Source organism: Xenopus laevis, chromosome 5S, assembly GCF_017654675.1.
Source record: "Xenopus laevis strain J_2021 chromosome 5S, Xenopus_laevis_v10.1, whole genome shotgun sequence".
NCBI classification, from domain to species: domain Eukaryota; kingdom Metazoa; phylum Chordata; class Amphibia; order Anura; family Pipidae; genus Xenopus; species Xenopus laevis.
The window spans coordinates 86,322,983-86,347,133 of record NC_054380.1 but is presented as its reverse complement, the minus strand read 5'-3'; the positions used below and the strand labels follow the sequence as shown (position 1 = coordinate 86,347,133).

The following is a 24,151-nucleotide window of genomic DNA, read 5'->3' as shown; positions in this document are numbered from 1 at the left end:
GCCTATTCACTTACTGACCCCAATGCATACAGAATGAAAATGAGATATAGACCAACCAAATGAGAAGTGTAAATGTACCTGTATGTTTTATAAGGGTTCATAGGGAAGGTCGACTTAGCTCAGGAATATGTTAAATTAAAACTTCTGCCGTCAGCCACCATTTGACTGAAAGAAAAAAAAAACAACCCAATGCTCAGCACAACAGAATGTTGATTTTTACTTGCAGAAAACCAATTTTTTTTGATTTATAGACACAGTACAAATGCATGGCAGTAGCTTATAAGTGGCATGCTAGAGATCACTGCTATCTAGCAAACCACAACCACAAATGTAACAAGAAAACTATTCTAGCTCAGAAAAGTGAGAGCAGTTTTTGGTGTAGTTTTGATCTTTGGTATAATGTTTTATATTATTCTGTCGATAGAGTAACCTCAGTAACAATCTGCAAGCCAGTAATTATTTATTTCTAATTGATTGCTCTGGGCTCCTAGACCTAGTACCTGTCATAATGCCCCCTAAGGGGATGGATCTGCAGCACGTTCATTATGGTATAATACCGTATATACTCGAATATAAGCCGACCCGAGTATAAGCCGAGGTACCTAATTTTACCTACGAAAACTGGGAAAACTTATTGACTTATTGAAAACTTGACTAGTATAAGCCTAGACACAATTACAGCCCTGTCTCCCAGCAGCACACATTCTGCCAAAGCGACCCCCCCAGCGATCAACCGGACTTCTTTGGAAAGTTGATGGTGACAGAGAATTGGCAAACGGATTACTGTGTGCATTGTCCCACTGTCCCACTACCATGTGCAGAGGGTGCTGTTTGATATTGCCATCACTGTTAATCTTTCGTATAACCAACAGAGGGCGCTGTGTGATATTGCAGTTACTGTTAATCTTTCATATAACCAACCGAGGGCGCTGTGTGATATTGCAGTCACTGTTATTCTTTCATATAACCAATAGAGGACACTGTGTGATATTGCAGTCACTGTTATTCTTTCATATAACCAACAGAGGGCACTGTGTGATATTGCAGTCACTGTTATTCTTTCATATAACCAACAGAGGGCACACTGTTATTCTTTCATATAACCAACAGAGGGTGCTGTGTGATATTGCAGTCACTGTTATTCTTTAATATAACCAACAGAGGGTGCACTGTTATTCTTTCATATAACCAACAGATGGCGCTGTGTGATTTTGCAGTCACTGTTAATCTTTCATATAACCAACAGATGGCGCTGTGTGATATTGCAGTCACTGTTATTCTTTCATATAACCAACAGAGGGTGCTGTGTGATATTGCAGTCACTGTTAATCTTTCATATAACCAACAGAGGGCACTGTGTGATATTGCAGTCACTGTTATTCTTTCATATAACCAACAGAGGGCGCTGTGTGATATTGCAGTCACTGTTAATCTTTCATATAACCAACAGAGGGAGCACTGTTATTCTTTCATACAACCAACAGATGGCGCTGTGTGATATTGCAGTCTCTGTTATTCTTTCATATAACCAACAGATGGCGCTGTGTGATATTGCAGTCACTGTTATTCTTTCATATAACCAACAGAGGGCGCACTGTTATTCTTTCATATAACCAACAGAGGGCATTGTGGGATATTGCAGTCTCTCCCCAAGTGTACTGTTGGTATAGGAATGACTAAAAGTGACTGCAATCTCAGCTAGTAGACTTTTTCAGCACATTTTGGATGCTGAAAAACTCGGCTTATACTTGGGTATATACGGTAAGCATTAAAAATGAGCCATTAAGGTGAGGATCCCTGGCATCATTCAGATGCACAGCCGCTTACTGCTTTATAGCACTACATTCTGGGCCTTGTGTGAGATTCCAAATCTAGTTCCACGTGTGACTGCCAGGAAGATTACCCAAGGTGCAAATGCTAAGTGCATGGGGCATAAACGACCTTGATTTTGAAACCCCTACAGGGAAAGTGTAATAAAATTCGCAAAGAGCAAAACATTGCGAATAAGAATTTGAAAAGAGAATTCTAAATATTGCAGCTCCCAGTTCGCTTGAGTTATGACTCATACAAGTGGACAGCTGTGAATATGCTATTCCTGGTATGATATTTTTTTATTATGGTTTGTCGTGACTTGATGATTACATGTTAATTGTCTCAGTCGTTTGGGCTTCTTTCTGCACACACACCTGCATTACAAAAGCCTGCAAGCTATAGTGCAATTACTCCTAGCAACAAATTACATATTTTCCAATTAAAACCCATTACTGATTTTTTGCTATGTAAGTTTTATACTTGTGCTAGTAAATACCCTTAATGGAGGCAAAACAATCATATTGGGTTTAACATTTAAAATATTTTTAAAGAACACAAGGTATGGAGAACTAAATTAAGGAAAGATTCCTAATCGGGAAAAACCCCAGGTCCCGAGCATTTTGGATTACAGGTCCCATGACTATATTTGCCTTATTCTTCCAAAAAGAATAGGTGGAATATCAAACCAAATCCAAAGCCTTATTTGGATATTCATCTAAACTGATTCCAAACCGTAAAGAAATGTTCAAATACTGCAAATTTGGCGAAATTCTAAACTAATTCCTGGTTGCTGCATCCCTAATACTTAATAAATTAAAAATACAGAAAGAAAAAAAGAGTTGCTTCTTCGCTATCCATACATGCCCAATAAAATCTAGAAAAACAATGACTGGGAAAATGTCTTCAGTTTATTTTAGTTCAATAAATACGACCATCAATAATAGTTAATTAGTACAGGTACCGCACCCACTCAAAATACCATAAATAATACAAGACAAAGTTTCCAAAAGTGTGTGCTTGGACAAGAGGAACTGATATATGTCTGATCATACACCCCCAAAGTAAAATCATGCGTTCACACACTCACATACGCAGACATATATACAGACTTTCCAGCAAGAACACTGTAGTCTTTGTCTGTCTCTTGCACTTTTCTTCCCGTCCTGTAGAGCCACAAGGCACGTTTAGTCAGTATATCTACATATGCACAGCTGCCTATGCTGTGTCTGTGCTCCTGTTGCGAAACTCTACAGATCAGACGTTAAAACTCCGGGTCCTGTTTAGGCAGGATTTAGAGTTGCTTCTGTCAGAAAGACTGACTTGGTGTTGGAAGGGATGAATCCAAGGTGGCAAGGTATTTTAGTTCCAAATGCTGCCTCCAGAATCCCACTGCTTCATGGCAGCAAATGAAACAAATGGAAATACTGTAAAATCCAGTAGCAGTGTTATCAGAGTGGAACAAAACATTGTGCAGACCATCCAGTCCTGGCAGTTGTCTCAGCTTGGGACATGTTTTTGTGAGCCTAGATAATCAGTCCCATTGCCCGAGTTGCTCTCCTCTCTAAAAACTCCATGGAGTCCTTGTCTCGTCTGATTTCACTTTTTCATCTTCATCTTGATTGGCATCTTTAAGAGAATTACAAAGTCTAAGTTAGCGAAGGCAAATGTCACAGAAAAGTAGCACATGGTGCACATACTGTATGTGTGCAAATAATTACTCCTGCGCATCTGTAACGATTACAATTTAGGGTCTGGCCACACAGGCAGATTCGGGCAGATTAGTTGCAAGGCGACAAATCTCCTCTTCTTTGCGGCGACTAATCTCCCCATTTTACCTTCCCCTGCCTTCCGCCGGATAAAATCGCCTGGGGCAGGCACACGGAGCGATTTGCCTACCGAAGTCGCCCGAAGTTTCCTCGTGAGGCAATTACGGGCGACTTCGGAAAACAAAGTAAACGCCTGTTTACTTTGGCTCTGTGAACAACATTATAAAAGGTAATAAAATCAACAGCAATTACTAAAGCCAAAAAATAATGCAAACTGTATGTTGACTTCAAAGCACAAACCCATAAAGTACCTCAAGCTGTGACACAATTTGTGGCACCTCCCCAATCAACATTATAGCTTTATTGCATATATACTTTAAAAGAATAGTTCTGTGAATAAATAAAAACTGGGTAAATAGATAGGCTGTGCAAAATAAAAAATGTTTCTAAAATAGTAAGTTAGGCAAAAATGTAATATATAAAGGTTGGAGTGACTGGGTGTATAATATTATAGCCAGAGCACTACTTCCTGTTTTAACGCTCTCTAACTTTGAGTTAGTCAGCGACTTTATGGGACATAAGTGTTCAGTGAGTTTGCAATTGATCCCCTGCATGCAGCTCAGATTCAAAAGCAAACAGTTATGACCCATGTGGCCCCCCTCAAATCACTGATTGGTTATTGCCTGGTAACCAGTGGAAACCTGCAAAAGCAAGAAGTAGTGTTCTGGCTATTATGTTAGACATCCAGTCACTCCAGCCTTTATACATTACATTTTTGGCTAACTAACTATATTAAAAATGTTTTATTTTGCACAGCCTATCTATTTAGTCAGTTTTTATTTTTATACTGAATAATTCCTTTAAAGGGTAAGTAAACCTTTAAAATAAGTGAATGTAAAATTGATGAGGGGGCTATTCTAAGCACTTTTGCAATGTACATTCATTATCTATTTATTTTTTATTCCAAGATATTAAAGGAAACATTTAATGTTAATATGACTGAACTTTGTTACAACAGCGCCACCTGCTGGCCATTTTCTCACCATTCTGACCACCAAGTAGTCAACAAAGTTGTCAGGAGAAAGAAACAGGGCTACTCTGATGTTCTTCTGCTTAGGAAAAAAAATTAAAAAACCTTTCTTTCTCTTGACAACTTCCATGACTACTCGGTGGTCAGAATGGTGGGAAACTGACCCGCAGGTGGCGCTGTTGTAACAAAATTCATTCATAGTAACATTACATGTAACCCTTAATATCTTGGAATTTAAAACAAAATAAGTAATGAATGCACATTGCAAAAGTGTTTTTAGCTTTCTTCCATATTAATAACATTGGCATCAAGCAGTATTTTTACTGCCCAAGGTGGTATGTCCGATGCTGGCATGTGGCAAACCAACCCTTAACCAAAGATCCAATAAATGCACTATAGAATACAACATCATCATCAACCTATATTAACAACAAGCCACATGAATATGCAGTACAGAGAAACACACAATATTCTGGCTTATTATGATGGATTTAAATCTTAAAAAGCATTTACCGATGCAATTGAGAACAGAAGTTCTGCTTTAGGACCAGGAGGAAATTCAGTGGTTATTCCATGCTAACGTGAGAGAATTTATGCCCACTTACATGCATGTGGCTTATGTCTGGTATTAGTAAATAAGCCTTTACATCAAGCATGGCACAAGATGCAAGTGATGTGCCACAGCAAGTGGCAAACAGCATCACTTCATCGAACAATATAACATTCATTTCCAATATTAAAAAGTGAGAAATATTGCCCGCAAAAAAGTAACCACTGCCATACAAATATAAACCAGATGATGGCTACACACAGTTTGGACTAGAAGGGATAAGGTCATTGCAAACTAGAGTACTGCCTTTAGCATACAAACTAGGACCCTGCAATAATTTATTTTCTATTGAGAGGCTGATTTAAACTCACCTTTGCACTTGGTGCAACATCTGTCCCGCTTTGAACCAGTACCACATGTAGTTCCTGTACACTCCTGTCTCCGACACTGTGTAATGCCCTCCTGTAAATAAATATAATGTTTGGTTTAGGCATATGCAATATTTATCCTTAATATTGCACCATTTCAATTTCTGCTTTAAATTGTTTATGCTCTCCTCATTATCACCCAAGTCCTTCCTGTCTTCCTTCAATAAAGCTTCTCCCCAGTCCCTGGGCCTCTCCCTGCTCCCATGAAATCATTTTATTTCAGCAACATTGCTTTCCCACTCTTAAATCTGTTAATTCTGTCAATTCAATGGTATCTTCTTATAACCTTATTATGTATTCCCTCTCCAGTGTTCAACTTACCGCACAAGTGCATGTAACACATTTCATCTCTCCAAAGGGTGGCACAGTTGGATGCCAACGCTCATGATTTGGGTACCAGTGACGCCCAAATCTGCATGATCCTGCTCCATCTGACTGCATACTGTCTGCCAGTTCCATAGGACTCCGCTCCTCTACTGCAAAAGAGAACAATCAAAGAGAAATAAGTCTATACTGCATGGCAGAATGGCTATGGAGTTTTTGCTTGCGAACTTTCAAGTCAAGAGTGAAGTCAAGAGTGAAGTCAAGAGTGAGTTTATTGTCATTTCATCCATATACATTTGTACAGTACACAGTGAAACGAAACAATGTTCCTCTAGGACCATGGTGCTACACACAACATAGATGTACCAGAAAACAGACAAAAAGTGCAAGTGCAAAAATATGCAACTCCTGCAAGACAGGACAGCATAGTGCAGGGACAGGACAAGACTCTTGGTATGAGAGTTTATAACTTTGTGTTTTTGTTTCATTAATAATTTTCCAGTGACAATTATACTTTTTTTAAACTCTGTTCTAACTCATCCTTTTCTCTTTCTGTCCTTCATTTAACATACTCTAACTCAACAAACCCCCATACATATGCCTTTAGTTTGACTTTAAATCTCACCTGGGCACTGCTTGCAGCAATCAGAAGGATTGGCACGGATTGGGTTGGTACAGGAAAGTTTTGGACAGGTCACCTTCTCACAGTGCACTTCTCCAGTGGAACCCTGGTGCAAAATAAATGTTTAGTCAAACAGTAGCAGAGAAGAGCAAGCAGCCAGCAGTTTGGGAAAAAGAACAGCAGCCAGTTGTCACAGTAAAAATCTACACAAATTAAGTACTGTTGTTATTATTAATTACTAAGGCATAGGGATGGGACCATAACATTTATTGTATAATTATTTCATTCTGCAACGTGTTTTTCTTAGTTGTTATTTGTTTGTTCAGTCGCCACATGCTTATCCTGAAACATTATTGTAATTTTTTATACTGGAAAGGTACTCACCTTGCAGGTGCAAATGGCACATTTAATTAGACCAAATGGAGGAACAAAAGGATGCCAACGTGTACCAGCTGCCTTCCATGAGCGATCTCCATCAAAAAAGCAGCCTGTGAAATTAATAAAAACAATTAGTGCAAGTACTTTCGCATTATTAGGAAATTAGTTGTGAAAGAGGAACATATTGTGGGATTGGATCGGTGCAGCTGGTTGGACAAACCAAGGCCCAGGGTTAGAAAGCAGTGCTATGAAATAAGTGTAAGGGAGAACATGTGTTTGATTTAGGAGAAAATATATTTGATTTAGGTTTTCAAGAATTTTTACCTTCACTTGTGCGAGCCCTCTCTGGTTTTTTCACCTCTCTCATTTCTTTTTTTTCTGTAAAATGAATTTGGGAAATGGCAATTAGTTACACAGGAGAAGAAGAAGAGACAACACACCAGTTACTAAAATCCATAAGCATAGGATCTGACTGGGGGGGGTCAGGGCCCTCAGTCGGGGTTGGGCTGCCACATCAGGGCCTCCGCATCCCCCTCAAGGGCCAGCCCCCCCAGTCAAAAACCCCCCTCTGTCCCTCTCCTAGTACCTTCTCATCTTGGTGCGTTCTGGGGAGGAGGTCAGGCAGACAGGCACTGTGGAGCTGGTCAAAACCCCCGATTGAAAAAAAGATGGCACGGTACGCGCCGGGCAATCAGGGAACGGACTAGGGGGTGCGTGCCTGTTGCCCCCCAGCTTTGCACCCTAGGCACGTGCCTTCTCTGCCTACCCCTAGTTCTGGCCCTGAGGGCTGGGGCCCACCGGGTTCTTTCCCAGTGTCCCACCGGCCCAGTCTGATGCTGCAAAAGCAGCTCGGATGGCAAAAGTGTAAATGGTATGTTTGAACATTTAACTCTCTATCCTGTCCCCAGGCTAATAACAGGCTGACATGAAAAATCATCCCTTGTATTTTATTAAAATAGCTAAAGTTGATGCTAGAGGCTTTACAATAAGATAATCTAAATATAAGCACAACAGTTTTGGATGGACTTCTTTACTGGCACTACCAGACTGAAAGTTCAGTCCTGGAAACTACAATGCTAATTTTCTTTTTTACACAGAACCTGAACACATGCTTCTGATTGTCTCATAAAAAGTTACCTTCACACACAGGACAGCACTGATCTGGCAAATGGACAGGCTGGGAGCAGTTCAGAGGTGGGCACACAATAGGATCACAAATCACGGTACGCTTCTGCACAAATAAAATACATAGGATTAGATGAATGCATAGTTCAAATCAGGAGAATTACCCTTGACCGACTACAATGCTTTCTTCAGCGATTGAAAAACAATATAAAAAACTTATAATGAACACAAAAACTTGCCTTTTTGCTCATAGTTGTTTAAAAGCAATCATTTTAATAATGTTCCCTCAAAGGAAGTTGATTTACAGATGAGTTTTCAGGAAGCTACTGTACACAGCTGAGCTTACAATACTTTGATTTTAAGATATATACAATCCAAATAACAGACATAGATTGTGAAAGCTAACATTAAAGGGGTTGTTCATCCTCAAACACTTTTTTTCAGTTCACTTGGTTTTAGATCACCATACAATAAAATACTTTCTATTTGTGAACTTTTTTCATCTTTTAAACCAACTCTGGGGAGGGGGGGGGGTCGCCGACTCTTTAACTGTCCTAAGTGGATACATTTAGTTGATACATTTGTTATCTTTGTCCCTGCTGTGCAAGTTCCTGAGCTTCATTAACAGCTGCTGTTAGAATTGATGCAATAGTTTTCTAAATTTCCACAGATACTGCTGAGAAATGTATCAACTAAATGTAGCAAATTGTAACAGTTCCGATGCTCCGGAATCACTGAGCTGCCAGACTAAAACACTAGTGACAAACAATAAACTTTAAACGGTAATAAATAAAAAATGGAAAGCAATTGAAAAAATCTTTGCTTATGGTGAACAATCTGACAACGACTGAACTGAAAACAGTGTTTGGAAGGCGAACAACCCTTTAAGCTAAATATTACTTTTCTGCACACTGAAAAATGCAAAAAGACATTCTGTGAATCTTTGAGTTTCTCAGTCACCAATTTATGTGAGGAACCTTTTCTATTAACTCACTATAACAATACATTTCACTATTATACTCATACTAGGCAAGCAAGTTCTAATCTAATGCCAAAACTATAGTAGGTGGATACCACTCAACCCATTTCAGTCAATAATTATTCCCTTTCATGCGTATGACCCATGCATATTTTATAATAATTTTAGGCAATATAAAAAAAACTTATGTAGTATTTCCTGCTAATCTCCAATAATTTAGCCTATATTACCTGACAGCTGCACACAGAGCATTTCCTGTCATAGTCTGGAGCCCATTGTGAACCATGGGCCCTTAGTTGACCTTCGAAAGAGCATGCTCTGGGGTCTTTCCGAAGATCGTCAGGGTCGCGCTGCCTTCCCTCCTCATATATTTCATATTCATACTCAGGCTCTTCAGGGGTTAGAGAAACTCCTCCAGATTCACAGCTGTTAGGTATGTGTATCTATTTAAGCAGAAAATTATTTTAAATAAAAACAGACTATGCAAAAAGAGTGAAAGACATGTATTGATGCCTGAATAACAAAATAAACACAACCTCATTTAATATATAAAATTAAATGGTGATGCTCACCTGTCCTCGAATTTCCCCACGAGGATTCAGTTTGGTGCTCACTTGAATAAATGCTGTGCCCCGGCTCAGATGTCCCAATAGTTCAAGGTCAAGGTCTTTTACACTACCCTGTGCCTGCAGGAATGAGCAAGGAAGTAAAAGAGGAGCAATAGGTCGAGGAAGAGAAAAAGAATGTGACAGAGGTTAAGACAGGAAGTAAATAATATAATGTTGAGAAAAAAAAGATGTGAAATGAGTGAATATCCCAAGGTAGTCAATTAACACAGCAGGCAGGTTGCAAAAGAAAGATAATGTCAGGAGAAAGAGGGAAGGAGACAAAAAGAAATAAACATGTTTAATACGGTGCTTTCCAATAGCAAGAAAATAGTATACAAAGCACATGGTACAATATGGTTTACACAATAAAAACAGACAAAGACAAGAGTATAATTAATTGCTTAATGATTTGTGATCTCATTATCTTAGCTTTACTTGCCCAATCTCTCACTACCACATTGAACTACAGTTCCATGCAACCTTTGGAACCCTGGACTTGTAATTAACCAATAGACGTTGGTATATGATAAGCATTCATCACCAGGGGCCTCTAAGTAAGGAATCATACATTCTGGTTTTGATTTGTCCCTGGCACTGATTGTTCTCATCAGTTTCTTGTTGTTGTTTGCTGCCCATTTACACATAAATGTTAATACTATAGTGTACCATTCAGAGCACTTGTATGTAAAAGGCCTTGGATATGACATAATTAATTGTTGCCCACTCCTGGCAAATGTTTTCTCTTGCAATCCACGTAATACAGCTAAATTGGCACAAACAATCTTTAGCAAATAACAGAAACACTTCATTAACCTCTATTCTTGCTATTTGCAGTCCATTTGGCTCAGTCTTTCGTAACTACTTTTCAAATGTCACATTTTTTTAAATATTCAAAACAATCACATTCCTATCCCAAGTATTTGACTTAATTACTAACTCTGCTAGGACACTGCTGAATTAATTGCCAGGAAAGTTCCTCCCTTTATGTTTCTGCATACGATTTAAACATTTTGTCCAGGAACCATGTCTTTCTGTAATTCTCTTACCTCTGACCCATAGAAGCCCTTTAACAACCTCTTGTGTCCAGGAGAGCTCTCACCGACCTCTCCAAGCTCAGCAAAACCATGTAGATGTGCGTTCAGTGCAGCATCTTCTGCCTTACCCAGACCAGTCACCACAATCTGATAATGCAGGTGGCAGTGCTCATCCAGTGAAACCCATGCATGACCTGCTGAACCTGTCCTGATGGGAGGTGACACAAACTGACCAGCTAGAGGAACTGGGAGCTCTGAAAAGAAACAGGGATGTCAGGTAAAAGTGCAAGCAACCCTCCCCACATTTATTATATAAGTTCCTTATCTAAAAGAAAGTTATAATGCACTGCTGGAGTCAAGCAAAGGGTTACACAATTAAGACTCTCTGCTATGAGCCTCCTCCCTATGTAGGAGAAAGAGAATATGAGACCTCCCAGATCTGCAGAGAACACAGAAAAAGGAGGGAGGGAAAGCAAGAAATAATGGGTTAGTAAGGTAGGAGAGCATGAATACCATTGGGAGGAGAGGAGAGAGAGAACAATAAAACAGTGAAAGATGTACAACACAGCCTCAACATAATAGTTAAATAAAAAGTATAGCATAACATTTTTATATATATAATATATATATATATATATACAGTATATATATATATATATATATATATATATATATATATATATATATATATATATATATATATATATATATATACATACAGAGACAGATATAAAGATAAGAATGTATGGAACACTTACTCTCATATCTGGCCCACAGGCCACTGTATAGCAGAGGGGTTATTTGTCCCCTGAGTTCCCCTTCCTGGAAGTCCTTTGTCGCTACATTGAGGAAGAGCTCACTTTGTAACAGCATATGTAGGTCTCGGGCATTAGCATCTATCCAATATCCCCAGACCTGAAATAGGAATCCGACAAAAGTTAATAATTGCACCATTTATGTCATTTATAACACACATAAATAGCTGTACCAAAATTACTGTTTCAGGACATTTAAATTAAACATGTATATAATTCCAAGCATTATTTGCACGGTGCTAGCACAGTAAGAGGAACATGGATAAAGACTCTACATTGCCCTATACATGAAACAGCTCTAGACGAATTGCACTATGCAACAAAGGGGTCTTTTCTGTATTTAAATGTATTGTATTTACAATAAATGTTTGCCAGCTATGTTCCTTTTACTATGTAATTTAACCTATCCTGCCAATGTTTATTTCCCACAATAAACATATCTAAATATCATTTTATACCCTTCCATCATGGTAGTCCTTGCTCATATCGTGCAGAATATTTCTCTTTGTTTTTCGGCGAGGTTTTGTCTCCAGTGTCACAGCTGTCACAGTACTCATTGTACCAGCAATTTGAATCTGTGGACAAAAATGGACAGAAGATGAGTTGAAGCATCCAGGGATAGACAGCAACATAAAAAGCAAGACTCTCTAGGTGACAAATGTCCACCCAGGTTTACATCCACTACCTGATATTCCAGAGTTCCATTTTCATGAAGTGTGATGCTTGCAGATCCCACGGCTCCAGTTTTGGTGGGATTTAAAGCGTCACCACCCGATAACACACTCTGCAAAGCTGTAGAGAAAGTAGGAACGTGTGACTTATTAAGATTATTCTTTTATAGCCAAAATTTAGTTTATAAAGTGTACAACTTACTGTCACATGATTTTCTGACTGTGATTATGCCTGACATGCTTTGCGGACGTCTCCCTTCTGTCTGCACTGAAATCTCCAGCTGACCTTGAGCCAGCCACAGCATTTCTCGACTGGAAAGGTCTGGCAATACCTCTGCAAAGTCTTGTTCCTGATGGTGGTAACATGTTCAGAAAAAAACACAAGGAATAAGAGTTGATTAAAAGTCAAGATTGGAATAGTTTTGTAGTTTATTTTTTAGTTATATACAGTTTATATATTAAATTTAGATATGTGAAATTTTGAGACTCACCTGTGCAGAGATGTTGGCATATAGCTCCCGTATCACATGGTTCTGATGTGAGATTTGCACAAGTATTGGAATCTGATCTGAAACATCAATGAAAAAGATTAAAGGATGATGAGAAATAACAGTATACATGCAGATTCTTATTTTTGCCTCCAAAGTTTGTCTATCCTCATTTCTTTTCTTATTTTCAGAAATTTGTTGCTCTTTTATGCTTCAAAAATGTAATATATATATATATATATATATATATATATACTGTATAGACATGCACATCAGAAATGTTATTTCTTTTTACGATCAGATTTGAAGTTCACTGCAAACAAGCCCTTATTTTTTTTCCCCTTATTTTTTCCCCCCACAGCTGCACTAATACAAGATTCTCTGTTTTACGCCTCTAAGCAATAGTTATGCCAAATTCTCACCTCCTTCTTCACCACTTAGACCTCTGAGCATAAGTATAAAGTGCAGATTGTCATCCACATCACTCAGTGTTAGCATTGCGAGTCCTCCACCTCCTGTTTCATCAGAGTCTTCTGGGGTAAGAAGTGCACTGAAGGACTCTGGGAAGAAAAAATATTTATCAGAACAAGATAGTATTCTTCTATAACTATCAACAAAGAAGCCATCGCATAACAACACATTCCTTTTACTTATCTTTCTGTCCCTAAATATGTCCCCAGATTGCCTAATAACCTTTGAATCTAAATACTTCGGTGAACATAGAACCAGAAAGTAAAGCTTATAGTTTGTCATTCCCCTGTAACTTGAAGTACATTTGTAAACATTGCCTTTTGGCATACAACATCTGTACCCATTATCTCACACTTTCTTGCAGATGGCTGTATACTTCCTTAAGTATAATCAATATTTCCACCCTTCATTTAGTCACTTCTTACCTGAAAATAGGGCTTTGTGTTTGACAATCTTGCCTGATATTTCCGGCTCTGAAAGTGTTGTGGTCACCAGAGATACAAGAATGTGACCCATTCGGAGAAGACGTAGAGTGGACCGATTAAGGGACCTCCAAATGCCACAGATCTGCAAGAAAAATACATCATTGTATTAGAAGTAAATGGAAGCCAGAGAAACCAAAATTAAATAGTGGATGGATTGTTTACTCACAGTGTCATCCCGTGGGGATCCCATTCTGTGCACTGGGTGTTCAAACAGCACAGAACCGTCAAGATCGGAGAAACGGATTCTGGAAAGTCTGTCTATCCTGGAATCAGAGACACAGTCAGTCAAAATAACACATGCTGTTTATAATTAGGACTTATATTCATTGCACCTTTCTGAAAGTGTCAAGTAAATTATACTGGCATATTATTTGTATGTTTTTCCAGTTAAAGTAATAATTGATTGTCTTAAGGTGGCCATACACAGGCAGATAAAGCTGCCGATATCGGTCGTTTGGACCAATTTGACAGCTTATCTGCCCGTGTATGGGGGCTTCCGACGGGTCTTCCCGATCGAAATCTGGCCACGATATCGCATGGGAAGGTTTGATTTTTAACCGACCGACCCGTCTGAGCCCGAACGTTCGAATTACCCCCGATATAGCCATGCTGTTTGTGGCATATCGGGGAAAGATCCGCTCGTTTGGTGATGTCGCCAAACGAGCGGATCTTTGAGTCTATGGCCAGCTTTACTTTAAGCAGACTCTTCACAGGAAGAGTATAGGATGAAGAGCCAAGTGTAGAAAAAAGCGCCAGTCACAAAAATAATTAATATAAGATAAGGAATAGAAAAAAGAAAAGAGTTTGGGTGATGGGCAGAAAACAAGCATATAAGGGCAGAATTGAAAAACAATATAAGATATGCTCTCACCATTTATAAGTGATTGAGAAGAGCAAATTGGAGCGCTGCAGGTTGAATCTAGCCTTGGCTACTCCACTGGTAACTGGGGGCCACACATGGCTGGGTGCTGTTAGTAGTGCCACATATTCTACAAAGGAAAGAGAACAACATGACCATACATGCGTAATCATCATAATATTTACAAGTAATCATGAGAATATGGACACTAAGGGGGTTATTTACTAAACTCAGAATGCAAAAATCACGAAAAATTTTAAGTCAATGGGAGAAGTTTCAATGATTTTTTTTGTGCGCTGGGTTTCGGGCAATACCCCAAGTTTTCGGGGGTTTCGGGTGAAAATCGAATGAGAGAGTCCGAAAAATTAGTGAAAATCTGATTTTTTTCCCTCAAAGTAAATTTTCGGTAAAATGTAATAATAAATAAGTGTTAAAAACCCGATTGGATTTGATCAGAGTTTGTAGCAGAAAATATTGAGATAAATTTGGACTTTGAAAATTTTCTTTACAGTATTACTTTAACTTTATATTGAAAGAATCACAACCTGTGGAGACATTCACCACATTCACAATAAAGACTGATGAGTAAGCTGCAAAGAAGCTCAAGTAGGGACAAAATATCTTCTCATCCCCGCAAGTTCTTGGCCCATGGCCCCTACAATTCTTGCCTAATAAACAAAAGCTGTATTAAACATGTTTTTAATAATAATGATATTTATCTGTTTGACTCAGAAAACATAGTTTTCTGTGAAAGAAAGGGCTAGCTAATGGATAACTGGAGGGTTGTAACACAATTATTTATGTGTTCCCACATAATGGTTGCTGAAGTTCAAATAGTTTATAATGTTCTCTAAAATGTGGCTTTTACTTATGCAGCTCAGATGTATTACCTACAAGTTGCATTAATTAGTACAGGATTATGGGATGTGGGGTTAGGCAGGACATTACCTGAACGACTCTCCTCCACAGCGACATCATCAGAACTCAGATAAGAGCGATCATTATAAAGATCATCATCCTTCTCTTGAAAATACTCAAATCCGTCAAAAACAAAGTCTGATTTCTTTATAGGAGGAGGAGGAGCTGAAATAAAAGTACAATAAAAGTTAAATAAAAGAGTGGAGCATCAGGGACCAAGAGGGGGAGATGAGTCAAGGGAAGAAGTGGGAAATATATGTAATTAACCTTACCTTTGGGACAAGTCTTGCAGCAATGTCCTGGGAGCAGTATAGGGTTAGCACAGGAGGGTGAGGGGCAATCATGTTTGATGTTTTTGCAGCTGACTTTACCAGATGGTTTTCCCCGACGACTTCGCTGCTGCAAAGACAACAATTTATTTTAGTGATGTGATTTCAAATTGTATTCTTGGAACAAATTATGTTGGATCATCAAAACAGGACACTGTCAGAAGCATTTCTGTGCATTTAGGTAGAAGTAAAAATTATAGACCTTTAGGCTGAGAAGAGACACTTAACAGAAAGAAGACAAAATAAATGCTCTATTGCTTTCAAATTCACAGGTTCTAAATGAGGAGATTCACCCCACAACAATCAGTCCATGACAAAGGAAGAATTAGCTCCTAATGATGCTCTCAGTAGCCTATAGTAACCTTCTTATTAGCGCATACTAACTACTCTCTAACAGGATAGCATAGGCTAGAACAAAAGCTATCCAATACACAAATCCAAAACTTCCTCTTCATCCATTAGTGATCAGTATTACTGCCTAGCTAACTCATTATGTGTTTAGTAATTGGCAATTAATAACAACCAATTCTGTCTCCTCCTTACTTACTTTCAATACTACTCTGAAGCTTATTTTATTGGTCAGATGCTTTTTAAATGCACCCTTTAAGAGGACCTTTCCAAGTACCAGTGATCTCTTCCTGTGTTGTTTTACATTTCACTTTACTACCCCCCAAGTAGTATACTAGCACCTTCTTTATTTACTGTAAAATTATATTTATGTGTGTGTGTTTGGCCCATATATCCCTTCTTACCGGCTCACAATAGCATAGTACGCAGTGCATAACTCCGAATGGTTCCCCAAGATCTGGATGCCATGAATCCTCCAGGGAGTAAAATTTCCCACCAAATGTACAACCTGAAATGAAAAAAAAAAGGTTAGACACAGTCCTCTGAATTACTTTCCATAATCGGTGTCCCTTACAGAGCAGTTCACACTGAAATAAAATGGTTTCTATAATGGCTGCAAATCAAAGAGCAAGCAGCAAATGGATTTTACATAGCATTACATGGCATGACTGGAACTATTTTCAATGCAGAAGACACAATAGGCTCCCCACCTCCTGGTAAGCAGTCTTGCCTTCTATTAACAAATGCTGCAACAGAGTTGTAGAGAAGAAAACATATAATCCTTAGGTTCACAAGTGTTAGTAAGACAACTAACTAATTCACCTCCTCAGAGGACAACATAGGTTGACTAGGTTCCAGTGACCAGCACGTACAAGGCTTGAGTCTCACAGAAGTCCAAAACAACAAAGTATAACAGGCTAGATCACTCAAAACCCAGCAAATGCTGAAATGTTTCTATTGAAGAGCATATAGACATACTGGATCCAATGATAATAATGCCTACATGCCAAAGAAGGCCCCATGTGGAGACCCCAAAATACAGAGCATATAGCTAAGTCCACTCCGTTCTGGAAGATATTAAAGTGAGGTTGGGGCAGCTGTTGGACACTCTGCGCTTCGCTGATTTCTGGCAGAAGTTCTGGGAGTGTGAGGAGAATATTCCCGAGCCAGACGCTGCCTCTGAGGTACCGTAACCAGACAAAAAAACAAAATGTTGCTCCAACTGTATCACACAAACATTTCCCAATAACCCATGCAACGCCACACACAGCAAAACAAACATAGCATGCACACGCCAAAGCCTGCAGGAAAACATGTAACAGGCAATAGTTTGGAAAGAAACAAACAGGCAAATTCATCAGTCCCCTGAGAACATCTGCTTGAGCATGTGGGAAAAAGTTGGAGATGTGTGACAGCACGCAAAGCAACCTACACATCTGAGCTGCTCAATGCATGCCAACTTGTAGGTAGAATGCTAACATCAACACACACTGAGTCTGTAAACAAATGGGTCTGCAGTATGTGACACGCAGAGAAAGGCTAATGGACGGTTATATTTTTACAATTATAGCTATGCCTTATGTGTAGGATGACCACCACACCACCTCTAAAATATGCATAGGGGGCAGCAAGGAAAGCTGCTGGGAATTGTAGTACAACAAAATGGAAAATCTCAGACCAAAAGCAAACATGAATGAAGCCCAAAATCTATATGAAAAACGTGGGGAATGATGTAGAATGCATGAAGAGGAATATATTGTCACAGTATGAGTAACAGAAAGACATTGCTTTGCTGCTTTGATTTATATATATATATATATATATATATATATATATATATATATATATATATTTTTTTTTTTTTTTTTTTTTTTTTTTTTTGAGGGACCTAATGAGGACAATAATAGAGGGAGACAGAGGGGAACATTTGGTGGGGCTACATTACTGAACATTGTCACGAATGATGGGGGGAATATACACTGTGCAATTTCATGTCCAGAACCCCAAATATCCGTCTGGGACACGGCTGAGCAGAGTTCTGGCAGCTGAAGAGCTTTGTGTAATGGGCTGAGTTACATAAACATTCCCTCATAGCAACTAATAAGCAAATCTCTTCCTATGGGAGCGATTAGTGTGACAGCACATTCCCTAAGTCTGCTCTAAGCTCTGCCTCGCTCCAATAACAGCTCTGCTTCTTCTCCTCACAAAACTTCAGCGGGAAACTGCCTGACCCCCAAGGTCACTGACACTTACTGAACCTCCCGTTCATGTTGGGAAGGATCCAACCTGAGTCTGCAACTGATTATTGCAGGGGATGTCCAACCTGCGACCCTTCTGCTGCTGCTGCTGCACAACTACAAATCCCAGCATGACTGTGTGACAACTTTGCTGTAATACAAGCATATCTGATGTGCAGGTCAAGCATCTACTAATGTGGCAGCCTAAGTTGCTAGAAAAGGGGTTTGTGGAAGCCTGGCAGTGAGGCGATTCACGAATAAGGGCAAAGCTAAGATGCAGGTTTCTATAACGTGCAATGGAATTTGCCCATAAGACTGCAGACCCCTTCTAATGACCACCCTGGTGGGACCCAATTCTCACTCACCTGCTGGAGTCTTGGATTGGAGGGGCTCCTGTTCAGGCTGAATGGGCAAGAAAACCTTTGGGCGAGAGCAATCCACAGCCATAATCCACAGGGTCCACACAAGTAGGATGGGGGGACACTGCATTTTTGTGGTTCCAAACGTTCTGTCTCGTATAGTGAGCGTACAATGTCTGTGCTTTGTACTATACTCTTCTATGGACCATGAGCCTTCAGTCTGCCTGTGCCAGTCACTTTGCCACCTTCTCAGCGCACTACTATGCTACTTGTCTCTGGCTCTCTGGCTCACATTCCCAGTACATGGGTTGTTGCTCTGTACCCACACTTTGCACCACACACACTCCAATAGTGCAGAGAGCGCTCCCTGCTACCCGGGCCAGCCTCTTCTTCACAGCAGGTACCAATGTCCGGAGGGGACACTTCTATCCAGTGTCCAATGTGTCTTCTGGTGGCTCAGTGGGACAAGCGCAGGATTTATAGGCGGGGGCACAGCAAGCAAACAAAGCCGTCAAGCCGGCCCCCTCTTCAATCTTGCCGAAGTATATTGTGCTCACTCTGGGAGTTGATGATTCGCTCAGCGGGGTCTCAGCCCAAGGAAAGTGTCTCTTAACAGCATTGAATAGCCCAGCAGGGAGCAGCTGGAGCTCTGGACTCCCCCCTCACCCGACACACTCAGACACAGCATCCTGACTCAGCCTGGACCCACCCAGGAGAGAGGGAAGAGGATGAGCACAAATGGACAGAAACAGCGAAAAGTGGGGGGCATGCACAGAATGGCATGTGGGAAGAACACAAGATTTGGGGAATGGGTATGGAAATGGGGAGATAGTGGTATTAAGGGGGGCCCTATTGATAGAGAGAGGGAGATGTCAGGCAAAGAGGGAGATAATGTAACACAGAATTGGGGTAGAGAGTGTGATTCAGAAAAAGGGGGTTGAAGAAATTGTTGCCAAAAAGTGAGGAGGGAAGCAGAAAAAGTATGTTATGTAATGACAGAAGTGGAGCAGAGGGAGTGTTTTACAAAACTACAGAAAATGAGAAGTGGGGCAGAGAGACAGAGACAAAAATGGGATAAGCAAAGAAGAAGGAGAGAGATATACAGAAACTGAGACATGGAGCAGAGAGTGATACACACATGGAGAAGTGAGGCAGAAAGTGTATTATAGAAAGGGAGACGTGTGGCAGAGGCAGAGTGCGATACAGATACCAAAAAGTGGGGCATGCAGTGCCATACATAATCTATATAAAAATGAGTGCAAAATGTTAGAACATAGAGAAGTCAGAATAAGTGGAAAACTGGGCAAATGGAGAATCAGAAATAAAGCAATATGGGTTAAAGGGCAGTGCGGCTGCTCTGCAGAACACTGTGTAAAGATTCCAGAAAGATGAGGGAATTTACTGCTAAGGATTGAAGCATGGGGAAGCAAAACCAGGAGAGGGAGATGTAAGATAAAAATCACAAGAAATACATAGCAATAAAAAGTAATTAATAACAAATAGGAACTGAAAGAAAGATTATAGGGATAATTCTATAGAGAATGGCTAACAAACACATATTGATGTTGCTGTACCAGACCCGAGTAGTTCATCTAACCTACTGTATACATTAAATTTCTTTCTGGTCAATACTACAAAAATAATACAAAAAAAATATTCCTTTTAATTGTAGCTTGAGAAGTCAGTACAGGAATTAAAGAGTACGTGGCCATGAGTTGTTGGGGTACTGATCCAAAGGCAGTCTGTGAGCTAATGAGTAAATACTAAGGATAGCTCTGAATTTACTCATATGCCAGGACATGTTTGTACTTTGTCCAATGGCTGTTTTTATATGATAATTACCATATAGTGAAGTGATCGCCTCCGTTCTGTAATGAAACTATTCTATATTGGGCGTAGTGGCATGATAGAGTATCAGGGATTAACCGTAACCTGCCACATGCCAACCTCTTTGAATATGTAAGATTAAGCAGTGCCTGGCACTGTGTTCTTTTTATCAACAAATCATTATTTATGGAATTTCTCATGGAACATGGCATCCCTGCATGCCAGTGAGTTCTATCCTTTATAATCAGAGGTAAAGTCTGGCATATCTAGCAGGTCCATCATCCTAGAAAGATAAATTATGGGAATGTTTACTGTGTTTTTAGCATTTACTTATACTGTTTAAGGAACAGAATATGAACACAATGATCTCGACTTGCAACGTAAATAGGTGGAAAACAGAAGCAACAATTTATTCATCTGATTTGCTACACAGAATACACACAAACCAAAGTATGCCTCAAAATATCGGTGTAATATTGTGCTAATATTCATCTTAGTGGGGATAGTGGTATAGACTTTCTTTTCTCTATCAATTGTCCTTGAAGTATCGTTCAACTGAGAAAGACTGATTTAGGCAGATGCATATTTGGCACCCCACTAGCTATCACAAACACCCTGCCCCATTGTTGTATATTTTGAGGTATGATATGACACTAGAATAATGTTTTATTTCTTGTAATCCAGAGTATTTTACTAAGTAGAGGGGAACTAATCCTGAAACTCTCAATGTAATTGTAGACCGGCCAACATTAAACTACAGGTTCAGCTATGAAACATTCAGCTGCAATACTCTGTATCCTGAGCAAAAAGAAATATTCATAGCAAATAAAATAAAAATGAAATAATATAAAACAGTCAATGGTTCTTTGTATTGTGAAGAGCTTCAGGTAATTTAGTTCTCTTTGGGTATGTGTTTTTTAACCTAACTCACCCAAGTACTGAGAAACAGAAAGACTAACGAATGACTGGCAATTAGTGACCCATGGCAGGACTGGTTTATGTCATCACTTTGGCCTTATGTGTGATGCAGTCCTGTCTCATTCTGCATGAAACTTACATGTACATTGCATTAGACATTTTACATAATAATTATTTAAAGGGGAAGGAAACTTAGTCGGCGCAAACTCCCCACCCCCCCTCCCGTTTGTTGCCCACCCACCCTCCTCCCCCCTGGCCTACCCGTCCCGCTGGGCAAATGCACCTAACTTGTTACTTACCCTTCTGCGCAGGTCCAGTCCAGGGAGTTCACAGACGACATCTTCTTCCACCCGATCTTCTTCCTGCTGTGAACAGCGCATGCACAGTAGGATCATTTCGCCGGTACGATCTACTGCGCATGCGCGTGACTTTTGGCGCATGCGCAGTAGATCCGTACCGGCGAAATGATCCTACTGCACATGCGCCAAAACGCCGTTCACAGCAGGAAGATCCCGTGGAAGAAGATGTCATCTGTGAACTCCCTGGACTGGACCTGCGCAGAAGGGTAAGTAACAAGTTAGGGGCATTTGCCCAGCGGGACGGGTAGGCCAGGGGGGAGGAGGGAGGGTGGGCAACAAACGGGTGGGGGGGGGGGTTTGCGCCGACTAGGTTTCCTTCCCCTTTAAGGAAGCCACAGAATTAAAGCTACAAAAACGGAATTTGATGTTTTATGTTTGAATTTCAAAAGAAAGTCTAGTGGACTTTCCTTTTTTAAAAGAGAACATTGGATCAGGTGCCATATTTTCAGCACAAAGAAGGGGACCAGAAAAATTGGTGTAAAAACATGGTGTGAATCTGGGTACATGTAAAATCAGGAAAATGTGTTATGCATTATATATTGGTGGAACCATAAAACACGAGGATATGTTAAATGAAGGGTTTCACTGTATAGTAAGTCAGCTTCACAGTTTGAGGAACACGATTTTGGGTGTACGGTGTGTTCTGTAAGGGGGTGTTAAGTCAGCTGAAATCCACTATATTATGAAACTGTTTCTATTATGTACAATAAACAGTTATATAATACAATATTGTGGCTAGATTGATCAGAGTACATTTTAAATGCACTCAGTCTGCTATAACAAGCTACAAACACACATACAAATGATTGTATTGGAGAAAAATACACACATCCACATATATTAATACAATGTTATATAAAAGACTGGAAAGTCTGTATACAAAAAAGTGATGTTGCAGGGCACATACAATGATCTCTTCCTGTATAATGAAACCTGAAGTGATGTAGTTCAATACACATACTCAGCTGGGTGTATACTCTGCAGTTCCTTGTTATGCATCTCAGTAGATATTGGGAATAGTCTGCATATCAAGGAATTACATATAATACACAAAAGCCATGAATATCCTGTAAATGATATCCTTATAAACGGTGAGTTCTGATGTCATCAGTTATAAACGGTGAGTTCTGATGTCATTTCTGTCACATGGCTCACTGAAATTTGTGTATTATAATAAATAAAGTACCCCCTCTTGTAAAATATAAGGATATTATAAGTTACCTCGGAGTTCCATGACCCGTATAAAAACACTCGGCCTTCGGCCTCGTGTTTTTATATGGTCATGAAACTCCTCGGTAACTTATAATATCCTTATATTTTACAAGAGGGGGTACTTTATTCACTATATAATGCCAAACTATATATCAGGATCAAACTATATATTTCACTAGCAGTTTTTTTTTGTAATGGAGAGGGATCATGTATTAATGCATCGCTTATCATTTTAACTACAACAAAATGATAAGCTGCCACAATATAAGATTTTAGAAAATTTTGAAATGTTTAGTCTTTGTTTCTCTTTTTTTTCTTTTGTCACATTTCAAAAATTATTGGTGAGCACAACTTTCCCTTGTTTATTATAGTTTAAACTGGAGCAGTGGCCAGCTTCATGTTGTAGCTCCCACCCTTTCCAGCTACCGTCAGGTGATTTCACTGGTGGCCAATAAAAGGGCAACCATGTTTGGGAGTTAAAAGCAAGTAAATTGCAGGTAAAACTTAATCCCTGTGTAAAATGTATAAACAAAGTAGTAGAATTCTTATGAATCAGATAAAAGTTGAGTGTGTATATATATATATATATATATATATATATATATATATATATATATATATAAATTCGAAGTTCTAACGCACACCATCCAATGGAGATTCAAAAATAGAAATCACATACCTGGGTGCTACCCTAGAAAAGCTGCATGATCTAGAATCCGTAGAAAAAGGTGCACACCAGGATTTTTCAATAAAACTTCAAATTTAATTAAATAATTTTAAAACAGGAACCGGCCAACGTTTCGGTCATTCTCTAAGACCTTTATCAAGACCCCAGGGTCTTGATAAAGGTCTTAGAGAATGACCGAAACGTTGGCCGGTTCCTGTTTTAAAATTATTTAATTAAATTTGAAGTTTTATTGAAAAATCCTGGTGTGCACCTTTTTCTACGGATTCTATATATATATATATATATATATATATAAAAGAGTCCAAACTGGTGCACTCCACAATAAATAGTTGAAAGCCTTGGTGCTGGTAGAACTTACGTGTATTCAATGAAACAAAAAAGACCGCACTCACAGGACTTATCATGAAAAAAACAAAAGCCACAAGGGCTGTGCTTTTATTCCTCAACGTTTCGGCTATCCAACTCTAGCCGTCCTCAGGACAGTGAAGCACAGTGATGTTAAAATAAATAT

General features: G+C 39.4%; 1 protein-coding gene across 1 annotated transcript; it reads right to left on the bottom strand.

Annotated features, from left to right (window-relative positions):
* Positions 1 to 2,698: 2,698 nt before the first annotated feature.
* Positions 2,699 to 19,063, bottom strand: chrd.1.S (chordin, gene 1 S homeolog). The gene is given in 23 exon segments (NM_001088309.1): positions 2,699 to 3,438; positions 5,530 to 5,620; positions 5,908 to 6,062; positions 6,536 to 6,638; positions 6,917 to 7,020; positions 7,235 to 7,288; positions 8,048 to 8,141; positions 9,245 to 9,457; positions 9,587 to 9,700; positions 10,669 to 10,910; positions 11,415 to 11,571; positions 11,930 to 12,046; positions 12,157 to 12,263; positions 12,345 to 12,492; positions 12,634 to 12,710; positions 13,053 to 13,190; positions 13,527 to 13,668; positions 13,753 to 13,849; positions 14,458 to 14,575; positions 15,394 to 15,528; positions 15,636 to 15,762; positions 16,445 to 16,548; positions 18,643 to 19,063. Coding segments are annotated over 23 exon segments (2,826 nt in total). The 5' UTR covers positions 18,767 to 19,063; the 3' UTR covers positions 2,699 to 3,373.
* Between the last annotated feature and the right edge of the window lie 5,088 nt (positions 19,064 to 24,151).